The sequence below is a fragment of the Seriola aureovittata genome, chromosome 2 (assembly GCF_021018895.1).
Source record: "Seriola aureovittata isolate HTS-2021-v1 ecotype China chromosome 2, ASM2101889v1, whole genome shotgun sequence".
Classification (NCBI taxonomy): Eukaryota; Metazoa; Chordata; class Actinopteri; order Carangiformes; family Carangidae; genus Seriola; species Seriola aureovittata.
The window spans coordinates 7,993,087-8,011,817 of NC_079365.1; the positions used below are offsets into that span (position 1 = coordinate 7,993,087).

General features: G+C 41.7%; 1 protein-coding gene across 1 annotated transcript; it reads right to left on the reverse strand.

Moving 5' to 3' along the window:
* Positions 1 to 14,527: 14,527 nt before the first annotated feature.
* tada3l (transcriptional adaptor 3 (NGG1 homolog, yeast)-like) lies at positions 14,528 to 18,569 on the reverse strand. Its single transcript, XM_056404964.1, has 9 exons — positions 18,376 to 18,569; positions 17,766 to 18,013; positions 17,358 to 17,605; positions 17,059 to 17,164; positions 16,784 to 16,919; positions 16,590 to 16,693; positions 16,328 to 16,434; positions 15,531 to 15,722; positions 14,528 to 15,416 (listed from the first exon to the last, which is right to left on the reverse strand). The coding sequence occupies exons 2-9, from the start codon at positions 17,973 to 17,975 to the stop codon at positions 15,224 to 15,226; spliced, it is 1,296 nt and encodes a 431-aa protein (XP_056260939.1). The 5' UTR covers positions 17,976 to 18,013; positions 18,376 to 18,569; the 3' UTR covers positions 14,528 to 15,223.
* Positions 18,570 to 18,731: the final 162 nt, after the last annotated feature.

The window sequence follows — 18,731 nt, forward strand, 5'->3', positions numbered from 1 at the left end:
CAGCGAAAACTGAAATGCAGAGCCTGCTGTGATGACACTGTGAAAAGCCTGTGGGGTGAGAGGGTTCAGTTAAATGTGTGCGTGTGAGCTTGTTATCAAGGCAGTGTGTGCTGGTAGATCCTGTGCAGGGGGCCCAGACTTTTATCAAGTCACAGCACCACCACCTGCCAGGGGTGCTGGGTGTTCCCTCGGCCAACACACTTGCATTCGTTCTCTCTCTGAGAGGTTTTGGTTAGAAAAAAACTGAAAAGTGGTTTGAAGCCCCATTACCCCGAGCTGCAAGTAACATTTTTTTTTTTTTCACTCTGCCAAACGAGCTCAGCTTGCTCCGTTTCCCGGCAGCGTCTCTACATGTTTGTGCTTACATCAGCTTCTTTAGAAGATGTGTCACTTCTAAATTCCACTTAGACCCAGAGAACAAAACACAGGCAAGGTTGTTACAACAAAAACACATCCATTATCTTTTTGTTCCTATCCAGGGTGTAATTTATCTACCCGCTCATGATTTACAGCATGGCTTTGAATTCAGTAGATGCCTCTGTGGTGCTTTGTTTTGACGGAAATCCATTCAGACCTTATTTACTCATGACATGCTGCACTTGATTACATGGACATCCTGCCCTTTTACCTATCATTTCATATTCTCATCCCCTATAGCTGTATTTTCAGTGTCCCCCGTATATCAAGGGGGTAGAGTGGACAACCACGTTAGCAGCTCTGTGAGGCTGTACTTATCCACAACAGGGCTTCAAGCTAAATGCTAACATCAACATGCCCACAGTGACAATGCTATGCTGAGGTTTAGACGGTATCTATTTTCACCTTATTCACCATCTTAGTTTAGCGTCACCAGTTAGCACTAATCACAAATGAAGCTGATGGGAATGCCATTAGTTTAGCAGGTATTTGGTCATAAATCAAAGTGTTGGACAAACTAAAATTTTGACCTGATGGTGAAAGTCAAGAGCATTAGTTATTACTATTAAAGTTGACAGGGACATGAATGTCTTTACCAGACTTCACGGCAATCCATCCATTAGTAATTGACATTTCAGTCTGGACAAATGTCCGGAAAGTCGAAGGTCAACAGACCAACAGAGTTTGGTGTGTCCTCTCAGAAAGGCAAACTCGGCTGGCTGTGTAAAATGAGTCAATCACCTATTTTAGCAGGTTTACCCGCTTTTTTAAAAAACCTGCTTATATGTGCTAATTTTGGTGTAAAAAGGATTTGAGTCTCCAAGCCCAAACTGAGACTTTTGGTTTTTCAGACTTTAGGTCGCTCCCTCCAGAGCCACAGAAGATATTATGAGTGAGTGTGATGAGTAAACTGGCTTTTATTTGTAAAATCCAGGGGCTGCCCCTTTGTTAGACTCAAAGTAAAGGTGCTTTGATGTATAAAATGAGTTAGATAAAACAGCAACATTGTTTTTCAGTGATGACAGCAGAGCTGGAGCTGTGTTTAGGGATGTGACACGGCTTTATAGCAAGCAAATAAAATAAAAAAAACCTTGATGAAAACCATGCAGTGTGTTCAGACAGACTGTAGGAGATGACAACACAAAAAACGAGTTGCAGTTTTTATATCTGAATCATGTCATAGATTTTTAAACACACTTGTACTCAACAGAATTGATGTCTGTGCTGTTGCTGTGTTTACTGGCTGTAGTGAGGCAGCTCTGGTCCCTCTGTTCTCCTCACTTTACCACTGTTTATCTTTCACTATCTCCCTCTTCTCAGTTAGTGATCTCACACACATTTATTTACTCAACTTTTCTGCTTGTCACTTGTGTTGTTTTTTTCTCCCCCTAACATCTCTCCCTTTTTTCCTCACTTCAGTGCCCGTGGTCCTGTTTCTCCTCACATGCCACTGTTTCTGTCTCCCTCCCTTCTTCCCTGTCTCTAACATCCCTTCGTGTTCGCTCTCTTTTTCTCCTTCTCGCGTTCTCCTTGTGAATCACACCAGAAAGGAGCAGAAACAGAGCTGGGTGTCAGCTTGATGAACGAGGTCAGCGGACCCTGTTGTGCTGAGTCATTATAAGGCCTCTCTCTCTCTCTGTTTCTCTCCCTCTCTCTCCCACTTTCGCACGTACATACAAAGTAGGCTCGGTCAAATCTCACTCCTAGCACACTTCTCACCCTGTTGTACAACTCTGACGTCAAAGGATTCCTCAGAAGTGGCATAAAAACAGTTTCACTTTATCAGACCTCAACCTGGCTTTAATTGCAACCATTCAATGACAACTTGTTTTCGTGGACTGAACAGCATGTAGGATAACTTGAAGTTGGCTTGAGTTAGCATCATGTGAAAATGTATTCTAGTTACATCATCAAGGTTGTGATCAGAAACATAATCCAAATGATTAGCTTAAGGTATAACAAAAAGAGAATATCAGCAAGTTTCTTCTTAATTCTAGGTAATGTAATTGAATACAATGACTATACAGAGACAATAAATAATAATAATGATGAAAAGAAAAATTCATACTTTTTCTATATACATATATACTTAACAAACAGTGTGCTACTGAACAACATTAGTTATAATTTAAGGCTTAAGTGAAAATGCAACAATACTAAGTAAAGGTTTTGGAGCACAATTTTGTTTGGCTTGCTGTTTTGGCTGGATGCTCGCCGTGTCTAACGTTAGCATTTGTAACAGGATGATTAACTGCATCTAAACAAAGGAGCAGAACCATTTCATTCATCAGCTGAAATGATACATGACATTTGTGAGCACTCAGGGAACCCCCATTTGGAAGTTAATGCTTTATAGAGAATTGTAAATAGCTATTTTATGAGCTCATTATTTTGTCATGGCCTGTGATCATGCATTAATGTTATTTCACGCAAATGTTCCCTTATTAGATGAATCTTTAAACCTGATCCAAGCGTTTTACGCTTGACTGGCCCTATCTGTAGATCCTCCTGTGTCTGTTTGGCATGTCAGAGTTCTGTTCCACATGGGTCTATCTGGGCCTGGGGAGTGTCAGCCAGTGGCATCAGATAGGCCTCAGATTCAAGCTATATTTACCCAGGCACTCAGAAGAAATGACCAGACCCCAGAAACCCATCACACACTCTCTCCTGTGGCCTTCTTCTGTGCCAATAGCCCATTTAGATAACATGGACCGGTCTGGGAGACAGTCAGTAGGCAGCTACAGGGGAAGCGTAAAAGTTGCTGTTAAGACACAAATAACATTGTCAGTGATAGACTTTAGTTGAAGGGGGGTCAAAAATACCTAGTCAGAAACACTGCTGCATATAAATGTGTTCATATTTGGTGTATTAACATTGTGTGTGTATTACATTCTGAGCTACCTGCGAAAGTAGGACAAACAGGATTAACTGCATCGAGGGGAACAGCAGCTCAGAGCAACAGTCATTAATGATAATAATAGAGTCATTAATACCAAATTTCCAGCTCTTTACAGCTCTCTAAAAGTGAAGCCAAAATATCTTGATCGACCCCTGGGGGTTTGCTGAAGTATAGCTCATAAGCCCCGCCCCTTCCGTGTTAGCGGCTCCAAGTACATGTCAAATGAATTTTTCCCAAAGATGGTTTCTGTCATTTTAATTAGTTCTTATCATGCTGATATATGTACAAGTAGTTATTTTCTGGTGAATTTGGTCTTAATTATTTATTTGGTGCTATAAATATCATGATTGACAGCTGTGATTTACTAATGATTGGCATATGGACGGGACCTTGATACTGCGACGCCACTGGCCGATCACTATAGCGCAGACTCTGGCTCCAAATGACGTCACTGGTGCAGGATGGCAGTGCATGGAATATTTTGGCTTCATTTTTGAACAGTGGGAGGAAGTAGAGACGCATCGTCCATCTTTATATACAGTAACTGATGGTAACATTAGTTAAAATTAGTCACCATTAGCTACTGGTCATACCAGACCAAGTAAGACTGGAGGCAAATCCCCTGACTACATTGAATTCAGCAAGGATTCATTTTATTTCTTATGAATCTAACTTTTCATGAGTAAGAGAATAAATGTGCTATTTCCTCACTAAAAATTTACCAAGAGTCCCATTAACTGCCAAGAGTTTTTCAGGCCATCAAAATAATGCACTTACACGGCTTCTTTCCCATGATTCACTCCCCTACAAAAAAAAACAATAAGCCTCTAAAGATTAAACAATAAATAAATATTATACTGAATAGTGTATGTTGTTGGTCCTAACTGATAATACTTTTTTTATACTTCTTTTGTGTTGCCAGGAGCTTGATAATGAAAATGTTACTAGAAAGTAACTTGGAAATTGTTCAACCAGAACTGTGGAGTCTGGGCTTGATTAAAACTGAGATATTTGTGGATCAGTTGAGTTCTCAGGGCTGTCGCAGAAGCAAGACTTGCTTATCCAGCAGCAGGTCTGCATCCTATCACATGCTCCTACGGCCCTACATGCCACTCTCACACCTCCAGTTCTTTCTGGCACTTCCACTGGGGCTGGTGATAATGAGATGAGCCAGAGGAGATAGTACCACACAGAACTGATATTTATGGTTAACTTTATCAAAGTTAATGGGAGTGAAGAGGGATTAATGAGTTGGCCTGACAGAAAAAGACAGATGCAACAACAGCTGGAACAGGTTGCACTTTGAGTAAAATGAAGTGATTAAGTGTATCACAATGAACAGGGCATCTATGGATATGTGGGTTGTAGTTTAGTCCCCGTCTTCCTTCCAATCATTCAAGTCTCCAGTTCTGTAATATGATCTGAGTTTTTCTCACTCAAGCAGAGCCTGGGGAGGTCCATCCGAGCTGCGCTGTAATCACTAGCTCAGATACCCCCCACCCTCCCCTCACCAACAACCCCCATCCCACCCCCACGTCTCCCAACGGCAAGCAGAGTTGAGGCGCCACAGACGCTTCCAGGCTCACATCCTCCACTCACGTCCATTTCACACCACGCCAGTCTGGCAGTGTTGGCATGCACACACAGCAATGATTTCACCCCCACCAAACGTTGAGCAAGCTTCACAGAGAGAGGCTGCTCGTTCTGTGTCATTCTGCATGTGAGCAACTAATGTAGCATGGGTAACACCCTGCAAGGGGTGAGACAGAGCGGTGGACAGAGTGCAAGTAGACAAGAGAGGAGGTGAGTACATGGGTGAAGTGAGGTCAAAGCCTTGTTTATCTTATGGATGCCGTGACCAACCCTAAACATTACCACAGAATATGGTAATAAATGCCTTGATCTTTAGCCACCATCTTGTTGACATTTGCTTGCAGCAAGCATGTGTGATTGTCATATGTTCATGTGTTCGGCCCAGAAGTGTTTGTGTGTGTGTGTGTGTGTGTGTGTGTGTGTGTGTGTGTGTGTGTGTGTGTGTGTGTGTGTGTGTGTATGTGTGTGTGTGTGTGTGTGTGCCATATTTCCTTATCTCTAGCCAACATGCTTCTACTAACGAGCGGTGCCTCCACCTCAACCTCAAACCAAGCCAACCCCTGTTGGGGGGCAGAAAAAGGGGGGGGGGGGGGGCAAACAATGACAGGATCAGCAAAGAGAGAGAGAGAGAGAGGCCCAGTGGCTGACAACTACTGACAGCTGAGCTTCCTCTCTCAGTGGGACTTTCACAACCACAAATTGACACAATCTCACACAATCTCTCTCTCTCACACACACACACACACACACACACACACACACACACACACACACACACACACACACACACAAAACCACACAAACACAAACACACACACACAAAACCACACAAACACAAACACACACACACACAGATCAATCCACTTCATCTGTACACATAGCAACTGAGTGGTCATGCACGAATTATACCCATTTTCTCTCTCATGCAGAGTTTGACATTGACTCTGTCAGACTGTGCAGTGCAATTGTCTGTGTGGAAGAGGGGCTCTTATGTAAGAAGTGCTGATGTTCATTGTGTGAGTGTATGTGTGTGCTGTTATTCAGGTTTTCTTTTGCCTTTGGAGCACGATCTCAGCTCAGACAGCCACAATGAAAGCACTTTGTATATGTGTAGGCTACTGTATGTGTGTGTGTCCACAAGTGTGTGGCGACACACACAACACACTGCAGGGGACGGTAAGCAACAGGTGTAAGAGAGGATGTTAAAGCATACAGTGAACCGTTTTTCCTCTGCCTGACTTCTGAACTTTTGCTGTCACCACTTGTATATCAGGACAGCTGTAAAAATGACTTCTTGTTTGCTTCACAGAGCGTAGCAAGTGACCTGCTTCAGCATCCCCTCTTGACACACATCTATCTGTGGTCTCTGTTAAAGAGCACATGACTTGTCTACTACCTAGACAGTTATTTAACGAAGGTAGGGGTTAGAAAGCAGCTGCCGGTGTCACACACCACAACTACGGAAAACAGGCCATCACTGATAACAGCACTTCAGACAGACAGCAACAGTGTGTGGGACATGGGGGTAAATCACATTAGTCACTACATTGATGATGCAGCTGTTTGTATTTTTTCATTCTCAAGAGGGGAAAGGTCTGAGTAAAGAGGTCACCTATACGTTGCTGACTGCAGCCTGATTATGCACAGCTCATAAAGCATTTTCACTTTTGAACAGGAGCACTATTTCAAGTACAGCAAAGAATATTGTTTGCAATGTTGTTACATTTAGATGCAAATGCAGCATCTGGACAGTCAAGAGCCAAATCGACATCTAGGAAAATACACTTGTTTGTTGTCTTGCTGACAGATGAGGAGATTCTCTCATATCTGTAAGTGTGAAGCTACAGCTAGCAGCTGATTAGCTTATCTTAGCACAAAGACTAGAGTCAGGGGAAACTATCTAGCCTGGCTCCGTCCAATCTCTACAGCTCACAATTAACACCTTACAACTCATTTTTCTAATCCCTACTTTACTTCAAGTTTAAAACAACAAGCTGTGGTTGCACGGTATGTACCTGACTGTTGATAACGTTAGCTATGTAGCGATAGCAAAACTTACTAATAACTCCTTTAATTTAGCTGCTTTTGTTATTTGTTGTGGTTCTTTAACAAGTGAAAACAAATAAACGGTGTATAACTCTTTCTTATTAACTACATTTATTCTATTAGTGTTAATATTGGATTGTACTTAGATGTAACTACTAGTGGACAAAGCTTTGCAGTCATGTTACCAACAGTTTGTTGAGACTTGTGTAATTTTTCTTTAAGTGGGAAATATAGCTGTCAGAAACTTACGATATGACCCTGTGACACCTCTCAGACAGATTTCATACTCTGCTAATTACGGTCTGAATATGACAAACAGCACAATAAGGCTCACAAAACCAAAACTTTATACTTGGATTTTTGTATGGATTAAACAAATGAAATATAGTGGATTTGGAGCCAGATTACCTCTTTCCAGTCTCTGTGCTAAGCAAAGGTGAGCTAACTAGCTGCTAGCTGCTATTCTATTTTTACCACACAGACATGAGAGTGGAGTCACAATCATCTAAATTCTTTCCTCACATCTCTTGGAAAACGAATAAACAAAACATCTAACTATTTTTTCAGACAGATCCAAGTTTAGAAGATCATGTTGACTATATGTTAAGAACATTAGAGTGGTTAGACTGAGTGAGAGCCCAATAGGGGCATCTTTTGGACATAAATTCATCTATATCTTCATTCCTAATCTCCTGCACCATCTTGAAGGCCGGGAACCCCCCCAGCCCCCTTTGCTCATTTCTTCTTGGAGGTTTCCTCAAACCTCTCCTATTTTAGTATGTTCCACCAAACATAATTTGCCCCCTTGTGTAAGGAAAAAAACTCACTAAGCTCCCTGTCCTCTCTCTCTCATAAAACAACGTAGTCCTGTGTGTTTGTGTGCGTGTTTCCATGCACCAACAGTTATGTTCCTGATCCTGGAGGGAGTAATAAGCACTCAGTACAGCAAGGAGGATAGTCCACCCGGATTCACCAGCAGCTCTTTATAAGGACAAGGGGAAAAAGGCCCTGCTGCCTCTATATTTAGATAGACTTTATTGGGCCTCTTGTCTTCGTTTTTCTCCCTTCCCCTCCTCCTGTGCTGCTGCTGTTAGAAATCTCTCACCAAAGCCATGTGGGCGGCCAGCCCTCCTCTCCATCGCAGCGAGGAAGAGTGAGCTTGATAATGATCTGGGTGATAATAACAGAGCAAAGGAAACGAACGAGAAATGGGAAGAGGATGGAGGAAGGATGACAGCGAAGTGGTGGGTGGTGAGAGAAGTGTTTTTTCATTGTGTCTCCTTTGCTCCTCAATGACTATTATCCACAGTGCCGGTGATGTCCTCTCTCTTCCCCACCATCCTCCAGTTCAGAGGAAGTCCTCAGAAAAGGACATGTTATCCATCCAGCCATATGGGGAGGAGACTGGCGATCATCTGATGTCTCAGAATCACAGGCTGGGTCTCTTCCAGTTCCTCCTGCTCAAATTAACCCAATATATATTTAGGCTGAGGTGGCAGACTGTTAATGAAACTATGTGGAAATATATGCATATACTGTACATCTATACATAGTCCTCTCATAGGTCTCCTCTACATACCTATCTGGCCTTATCTCCAAAGTGAAGCATATTTCTCAATAGCTTTGACCTCTGCTGTCCAAATTTCCAGCCAATGACAAACAGCGCTCTAACATGGCACTCTCTTATCCACCTATCTCTGTGCCTCTTATCTTAGTTATTGCCTAGTGATTCTAACAAAGCATAGTCAAACACTAATGGCACAGTGTCAACACTCAGGAGACTTTGCTACTGAGGCAGAGGTAAAAAAAGAGAAAAATCATAAGCAAACATGAGGCTAAGAATTGAGTTTCTGAATATTAACAGCACATTATAGTTACTAGTCTTGACACTGAGTGTAACAGCTATCAGACCTCCACTCATCTTCAGTCCCTGATCCTGATCTCACCAGATGTTATCAGTTATATATTTTTCTCACTTCCTCTAAATACCATGAACATATCACTCACGTACTTTCCCCAATGTCAGCCTCTTTTTATACAATGAGACCAAGAGTAAACATCCAGTGGTTCTGTCATGCTGTATAGGCACAGCTAAAATCAGCATGCTAAAACACTCACAATGATAGTTAGCAGGTATAATGTTCGGCATGTTGAGCAAATCAGTTTAGCATATAAGCATGCTAACTTTTGCTGACTAGCACTAAACACAGAGTACAACAGAGGCTGATTGAGTGTCATTAATTTGGCAGGTATTTAGTCAAACAAGTATTTGACTAAATGAAATTTTTACCTGTCGATGGCACTAGACAAAAGGTCAGAGGATCACTAGAGTTATTAAAATACATTGTCTGGGAACCTTGAATATCTGTACAACATTTTATCTCAATCCATCTAATAGTTGAAGAGAAATTTCTCTTGAAATCATAAAGGCAGTGGTGGAATAAATATTCAGATTCTATAAATGCACTAACTTAGATATTATCAGATAAATGTACTTCAGAAGCAAAAATACTCCCTGTGCAGTAAAATGTCCCCTGAGGTTGATGTATTATATATATATATGTCATAGGTATATTATTACTGACATCAGAATGAATCTTTGCTTTGTAGTGAAATGTTGGATCATCTTATCTCTCTGCACCAAACAGTTTAAAAGGAAATGTCTCCTTGGTGGAACTGTTAACACAAAAAGACAAAGGGCTTAAACCAGACATTGCTTTTTGTAAAGGGTGACTCACAAGCCAGATATGTTGGAAACCAAACAGTATATTGTATTTTATAATCTTATCATATGTTTTTTATGTAAACTCTTAATCTGACAAAAAATGCTAACTAGTAACTGCAGCTGTCAGATAAACATGGTAGAGGGAAAAATTATATTTTTCTCTGTAATGTAGTGAAATGCACAAAGTTGAACCTCATGGAGACACTACAGGAAATGTCATAGGATCTCTAACGTCATTAGGGTTCATCTTCTGGACACCATGAACATAACAAATTCCACAGAAACACATCTAATAGATGTTTCACTAAAAGCCAACGTTGTAAACCTGCTGATGGCACCAGGGGGAAAGTCAGGAGATCGCCAACATCATCAGTTGGTGTCATTATCCAGAGAACATGAACGTGTGTGTAAAACAAATTCCATGGCAATCCGTCTAATAATTGTTTAGATAATTTAGTCTGGGCCAAAGTGGTGATAAGATGGCTTATACTGCACCTACAATGTATAGACAAGGCTTGTCGGACTGGGTTTGTTGCCTCTAATACACTGAGTGAATGGCTTGTCTGTGTCTGACTGTACTTGTACAAAATACCTTGTATTCATGACAGGCTGGAAAAGAGATCCAAGATGAGCAAAGCACCCCAGACAGGTGAGGCTGAATGAGCCAAAAACGTTTGATTTGCATATGAGCTGCCGAATTCAGGAGTCACACAAGAAAAGCATCAACTGCCATGCAAATGAGAGGCAAATAAGATTCAAAACAGGACCAGGGTGAAGGAGTGGTCAAAAAGGTGTTTTGTGTATGCACTACTTGGGACTATCTCAACATTCGTCCACACAGTCGCCTGTGCCTCTGACTTCAGGCTAAAAGGTCTGTCAAGTTTTACCACAACAGCAACAGCAGCCCGCTGGGGAAGGACAAACCATGACATCAGAATAGTGGAAGCAGCACTGAAGACAATAGTTCTCTGTGCAGGAGAAGAGCTGAGGCGTAGCCTGGCTGGACAGAGGCTCTTGTCAGTGGACCAGCCGGCCTCAGCAGCTGTCTCAACCTCTGTCTGTATCTCTGTCACATACACTATTTCAATTCAGCATGAAAGCTGACATAGCATTAGGACAAAGGATCAACAGATTTACGTAAAATCCCTTTACCCCTATGTGTCTCTCCCCCTGTGTGTGTGTGTGTGTGTGTGTGTGTGTGTGTGTGTGTGTGTGTGTGTGTGTGTGTGTGTGTGTGTGTGTGTGTGTCAGCCTTTCTCTGTCCATGCTCAGTTCCAGCTCAGGAACGCAGGGACGGAGGTGGAGTAGGAGGAGAGCCCCGGAGAAAGAAACATTACAAACTGGCAAAACAAAGAGCCAATGGACAAAGTAGCCCCCACTGACAAGAGATCTGGGGTGATAGTAGCGTGTGTGTGTGTGTGTGTGTGTGTGTGTGTGTGTGTGTGTGTGTGTGTGTGTGTGTGTGTGTGTGTGTGTGTGTCTGTGTCTGTGTCTGTGTAATGTAAACACTTAACACAGAACACACAGCCTGCCCACATGGTAGCACAGCATTTACACGTTATTTGTCTTCTCATAATTGCCTGAGTAGATAAACAAAAAGCTTCCAGACATGTAGCCGCTGCTCGGCTTGTGCCAGAGTACTTAAGTTCGTATTATTTACCCAGACCCTTCGGTGGAGAGCCCTCTTCTTCAAACAGCCGTAAAGGTTTACAGGCCATGACAGAGAGGAGTGAAGAAGCTCACCACGTAGCTGAATTTCACATAGGGAGAGGAGAGAGCTATGTGACCGAGGGAAGCTGTTAGCGCCTCACAGATCCCTCAGGGACGCACCACCTGGGTTGTCAAAAGGAGTCTGGCTGGCCTTTAAAAAACAGCTCAATATGAGATGTGCAAACAGCCGATGAGCATCATTGAGCATGTATCAGCAGTGTATCAACACAAAACCCACCTGCCCTTCAGTTTAGGCCTATTGACAACAAATGCAACAAAAGCCCTGTGTGATACACCCAGCCTCGAGGGGCCGCCACAGCTATCTATTCAGCCTCGATTCACCTGTGAGGAGGATTCAATAGGTCTGTATGTTATTAAAAGCTTTCATACACATGGGCTGATGGCATTATGAATTTGCGTAGAGGGCACCGACCATTCCTTTTGTTAGATTACTGAATGGCCACAAAGGTGATCTAAAATACTAACCTGCTTGAATCTAAAATGAGCAGATCTTCTTTGTGTTCTGCCTCTGACAAAACTTTGAGATTTGCCTGCTCAAAATATAAACAAGCGGGCTGACTAGTTGTAGTTCAACAGTGATGATGCTGCTGTAGTGTGCATTGAGCGAACATCACTATAGTTTAGTGTTGCGCTGCTTTTTCGAGGGCTGAATAACCTTTGTTATTCAATGATAAGGAGCAGGTTAGTATCTCTAACATGAGCATAACAAGAATGAATTTCCTTCATGAAATTAAGTTTCTACAAATTTTACAAATTATAAAAGTGACCTCATTGTTAAGGTTAGTTATACTATAAGTGTTACCTTTATGATGGCATCTGTCCTACATAGATCAGATTGTAAAGGGCCTTATGATTTTGAAACTCACATAATAGTTCAAAAAACATTTGATGGGGACAAGTCCCATTACTTCACAATATGTTTTTTGTTGTTTTTTTCAAGTTATATTTTTGGGCGTTTTTGTGTTTATTTTTGATAGTAGAGTGAGATAGATAGGGGGAGAGACTGAGGGGATGACATGCAGCGAAGAGCAGTGGGTCTGATTTAAACCCATGGCCACTGCAGTTAGGACTAAGTCCATGTGGTACGTGCTCTACCAGGTGAGCCACCCAGGCGCCCTGTTTCTAAATCCTGTGGTGTGGTGGTGGCTGCTGTGACCATGTGATGAGGTGGTGAGGGAGCAGTGTGTCTTATTGTTGTGTTGTGTCCCTCTGGATAACTGTGCTGGTCTGTCGCTCCACAGGATGAACTGGGTGACCCCTCGCACACAGCTGCACACTGTGAGACAAACAGTCTCCTGCTTTATCCTGGGATCAAGATCACTGAGGATATCTTCAAGTGAAAACTGGACACAAACCACACTGACACACACTGTGTTCAGGCAGTATTAACCACAGAGCCTTTGCTATGTAAATGCTGTTGGCCTGGTGAGTTAAAAGACAATGATTGCCATCTAGTGGTGGCTCTGTGAAGAGGAAAGCTTTGCACAGGTAGCATGAGGTCATCTCTACCTGAGATGTTTTCTCAGAAAGGGAAAGTGAAAGTAATGAGGCCAAATAATAAAAGATTGAAAATAATAAATTAGTTAAATTGCACAACAGTGGTAAAATAAGTTCTTGTATGCTATTCTACATATTTCTACATTACTTGTACATTAGACATTATTAGGAGACATACATACATACTGTACATACATACATACATACATACATAGATACTGTACATACATACATACATACATACATACATACATACATACATACATACATACATACTGTACATACATACATACATACATACTGTACATTCATACATACATACATACATACATACATACTGTACATACATACATACATACATACATACATACATACATACATACATACATACATACATACTGTACATACATACATACATACATACATACATACTGTACATATACATACATACATACATACATACATACTGTACATACATACATACATACATACATACATACATATACATACATACATACATACATACATACATACATACTGTACATACATACATACATACATACATACATACATACATACTGTACATACATACATACATACATACATACATACATACATACTGTACATACATACATACATACATACATACATACATACATACATGCAAGAAATTAAAACATAAACATTGCTACAAAATAAGTTTATAACATGTCATATAAATAAAAAAGGTGTCCACTGATTACAAAGACAGCAAGGCAGCTACATTTGAGTTGTCTCTGCTAATGGTACCTGTTGTTGTAATAATGTTAACATAATACTAACATACATTGTTGTAATATCAGTAAATAAACAACTGCTGCTTCAACTCTCCTCAGGCATAACCACCACTGGTCTCCATGTTTGTTGACAGTTAATCCATGGCTAAATATTTTATGGTTAGGGCAGCATGGTGGTAAAGTGGTCACCTCACAGTGAGAGGGTTGTGGGTTTGAACCCCAGGCCTGGGGCCTTTCTGTGTGGAGTTTGCTTGTTCTCCCTGTGTCTGCATGGGTTATCTCTGGGTACCCCGGCTTCCTCCCACAGTCCACAGACATGCACGTTAGGTTAATTTGCGACTCTAAAAGGGCCCAAAGGTGTGAATGTGCACAAGTGGTTGTTTGTCTGTATATGTCAGTCCTGGAATACACTGGCGACCTGTCCAGGGTGAACCCCGCCCTCGCCCAATGTCAGCTTGGATTGGCTCCAACCCCCCCACGACCCTAAAAGAATAAGCTGTATAGATAATAGACGGATGGATAGGTTCTTGGTTATAGATCATAATTTATTCTACATTCTGTAAATGCAGGTAAGAATGCAGTGAAGGAAGAAAGAGCAAAAATCTTGTTGTTGCAAATTTTTTCTACACATTAATGTGCTTACCAGGTTTTCCTCACAGTTGTTCCCTCCGTAGTGTTAGGGGGGTAAACACATCACTGCATGCGGCTGAGTTATATGAAAAGGTAAATTTAAAAAGTTAAAAAAACCTGTAAAGCTTCTATTGTCTCTGTCGTTTCTGCCACTATCTCCCTAAGAGAAGACTGAGCCCTTGGTTTTCAAAATAAAAGTCAAATATAAATATGTACAAGTCATAGTGTTTAGTTAATGTATATTTTTCTGTCAAATTTAGTAAATGAAGTGAACATATCTGTCTGCCAATGCAGAGTCGTAGAACAGAATATGGCCAGCAACAAGCAAATAAACATAGCAACATGAGAAATTTATATTGATCCAAAATTGTTGACTCTTGAATCCTTAACAACAGTCTGTATTTTAGATCTTCTGGTTCTGATGCTCGTAACCAGACGGTTTCCAGGGGGCCCATTGTCAGGACTAAAAACACTGCAGAACACACACCGTATGAATGATGCATCCCATCTGATTTGTTGTTTCATAGATATAAAAAAAACTGTCTTCAATGATACTGATTTATTCAAACATTCATGTGTACTGTTTTCATAACATTACAATGGTAAACAAAAAAAGGCAACATAAAAAAAATCCACTGACAAAGAAAGAAATTCAACAAAAGGAGAAAAAGTCTCTGATGCATAACAACTGTTTGGGGTCATTTTTGCTTTCTGCTGTACATGACATAAAAACTACAACAGAAATGTCCCTACTCAAATCATGTACACCTGCAGTAAACTGTATCATTCATCACAGATACAGCTGTTTACTGACCGTCTAACATCTGTCACAACTGTCCTAAACTGTGTGGGGGGAAAATGCTGCCAGCATTTTTCTGGATAAAAACCAGACACACACTGTTGCTTCTTCTATCCGTCCAGTAGCTTAAGGATGCTCTCCCTCTCCTTCAGCGCTTTCCAGGCCTGGTCCTTCTCCTTTTTAGTGGGAGTGCGTTTCTTCTGCCGTGCTGCCATGATCCGCCGAAATCCCTCCATCACCTCATTGTCAGACACCCTGACTCTCTGCCTCAGCTCCTGCTTGCGCATCTCCTCTTTTGCCAACCTGTGAAACAACAGCAAATCAAAAGTTCATGTCAACAGCTGACCGTGGATAAGACCATAACTGTTTACAATTTACTTCATGGTAAATGTATCCACTGTTGGCCTTTGTCCTCACCGAAGCAGCTCCTGCTTGCGAGCTCTGTTGTGAGCGCTCAGGGCTTTCAGCTCTGCTTGTCTCTTCTGCAATTCAGCCAGGACCTCGTCCTCAGAGTCTCCTCCTGGTCCAGGTCGCTCCTCAGAGTCCAGCAGCCCCTGGGCTACCAGCTCCTCTTTGATCCGTGCCTCCAGGGAACGTGTGTGAGGAACACTGGAGGAGGGAAAGAAAGACAAAAGATTTGCGATATGTGACATAAAAGGTTAAAAATTCAGAAAGGCGACTTGACACCTACAGTAAACTTTATCCCGCAGCACATTTCAAAGTACTGTTGAGGACACACATGACATGAATGAACAAAAACTCCCAACTAAGACACATTACTGTGGCCAGGGAGCCTCAGTTAGACAAACAGTTTCACCTCTGTGTCTGTGTGGTGAGGGAAAAACAACTTCTACATATGTTAAGATCAGAACCAAAATGTACCTGCTCCATTCTTACATTTTACAATTATTTCAGCCCTCCATGTGTTATATATATATATCCCCATTCACATAAAGCTCTCTCTAGTAAATATATTCATAGTTCAGTGAGTTACAGTTGCAGGCCTTAGTGTTGTGAATGATGATGACCTGGAATTAAACCATTAGGGCAGTAATGCAGAATGGGTCCAACACAGGTTATGCATATGTTTATTATTCCCGTCAGATATTGGACTTTGTGTGTGAAAATGGCAAGAAATGCAGCAGGATCTTCTGTAGAGAACTGATCTTGGTGCTTCTGATATCTCATACATTCACAAAGTGTAGGACAAATACCTAAAAGCTTTTCCTTGGCTTCGAGGAGACGTCCCAGCGCCATCATTAGCATCCCTCCCGGAAATGTCTGGTATAGGAGAATCCTCCATGGGGGATATAATGTTCTCCTGAAAGCAAACAGAAATAAAACATCACATTTCAGTGTTTTCACAATATTTAAACATAAATATTCAAGATGCCAAGTCCCACTTTTCAGTCATTTGTGTTTTTAAATGGAAGTATTATTGGTGTTCATGCTGGATCACAAAATAATGAGTCGCACCTCTACAAGAGCCTGGAGCAGACGCTGCGTGAGAGGACCAAAGGGACAGCCGTCCTCTGGAGATTCATGCTGGGACTCTGACTTTTTCAGCAGCGAGTCAACATCTAGTTAAACAGTAGTTAAACATGAAGATGAGTGGTGAGGTGTAGTAAATGTAGTCTTGCATTTAGGCTGAGGCAGCAGTCTTCCTTCACCTTTTGCATCCAGTTCAGACAGCGGTCCCCCCATGAGGCTCTTCTTCTTGTCATTGGCTCGCGCTCCTTCCCTCTGCTCCTCTAGCAGATCCTCTTGAGCCCATCGCTGAGAGTAGTGTTTCCCCAGTGCTGGAATCTACAGTTACCACAGACAGCACCAAAGCTCAATACGTATTTAACACAATAAAAGCACAAAGAATTTTGGTCATGGCCCTGAGTGAAGATGTGTATGAAATAAGAACAAGCTCAGAGGCTTTTTTTTTTTTTTATCATACTTTGAAATACTCAGCTTCATCATCTGGGGGTTTCAGAAGCTCTTCTAGCAATCTTATCTCTTCATTTGTAATATCGGCGCAATATGGCTCAACTGATGCCCAGAATCTGAAAACAATTTGAATGAAAAAAAAAATTGAAATGACAAAATACCTTACCAGAAAAAACACTGAGAATCCTAATTGAAATCAGTCTCACTAATAAATAAAATCATGATTTGACTTGAGGAACAAAGAAATCACATAGGCAAGGCAAATATAAACAGAAGTGAGAGCTACTATGAAAAGCAGTTGATGCTGACCTGTTTGGAGCATCATTTTTAGGAGTGCGGGGAATGTCTTGTGGATCGTCTGTAAATTCATACTCTTGGACTTTAGGCTGCAGGTTTTTGGATTTGGGTCTGCCAGGACCAGGACCTGGACCATGACCACCTTTGCCATCCAACTTCTGTTTTTTTGGTTTGTGGCGAGATGTGGCAGCGGGGTCTGGGTCTTTCCCCAGCTTCAGAAAGCGCTTATCCCCTTTCTTGTCCTGCCAGTCAGTGAGGATCTGAGGCACAGCATAGTTTTGAATCACCAACAGCACAAGACATGGAGTGGATGAAAACTACAAAGTGACACTTCTTAAACCAAACTAGGATTTGTGTGTGATTTATGTGGCACCACTTAAACAAGCTAAGTGCATGGGATAATTCCCATCTTTGTCCTACCTGTCTCTGCTCCTCCAGGGCCCGGAGGCGGCGGCTGGCTGAGGACAGGAGTGTCTCCAGCTCCAGCTGCAGGGTGTCCAGCTCCTCAATGCCAATCCCATCGTCCTCTGAGCGGCCCAACACTGCGGTGTAGCGGGGGCAAACCTTGACATGCTCGACGGGCTTGAAGTCATAGTATTTCAGTGGAGGGCAGTCCTTCAGCTCACTCATGATGCTGTGAGGCAGAGACCTGGCAGTACCCGGATGAACTAATAGAGAATGACGGTGTGGTTAATAACACATGATGAGACACCGCGGTGTACTGCCACCGTTGTTTCTGTCTATCTCATTGTTAGTCTATATCCCTCTACCAGATACACACTGTAAATACACACTCAAACATGCACGCACGCGCCCAAATACATGTACGCGCAGGTCTGTTTCCCACAGGACGAGCTCGCTGGGCCCGAACTGTCCAAATTACTCTTACATGTTAATATCTGCCGTTATACTTTCACTGTTTTGAAAACAAACGTTTAACACAACGGAGTTCTAGAATTACAAGAGCTTAATGGTACGAACTTAAAGTGCAGATATATATCTATGAATGTTTAAGAGCAACGATATATACCGTCAGTGAATGGCGTCCATGATGGAAAAAACCATGGTGGTAAGAGAGGGGTGTGAAATACATTCAAATAAAATTATGGCCCATTTTCGACACAATTACAATTCTAATAACAAATTGAAATAACACAACTTCACAAAAATCATATGGGAATTTTAAATCATACTATCTATCGAAACAAATGTGACGTTGTGAATAGATAATCTGATACTAGAGTAGTATCATCGGAATAAACCATATTGTGTTAAGGGGAGATATAATAAATATATTGGCGCTAAACTCGCAATACAGCACTTTAACTGTGTCATGTGTATGTTATGACGCTGGTGTAATTTTTAATTCGTTTACAGGTCACAAAA

Excerpts from the sequence above, each read along its gene's own strand:
- tada3l (XM_056404964.1), bottom strand. The coding sequence starts at position 17,975 with ATGAGTGAGCTGAAGGACTGCCCTCCACTGAAATACTATGACTTCAAG. Across the intron at positions 17,606-17,765 it reads CCCTGGAGGAGCAGAGACAG|ATCCTCACTGACTGGCAGGA; the intron begins GTAGGACAAAGA and ends GCTGTGCCTCAG. Across the intron at positions 15,417-15,530 it reads CGCAAGCAGGAGCTGCTTCG|GTTGGCAAAAGAGGAGATGC; the intron begins GTGAGGACAAAG and ends GTTGTTTCACAG.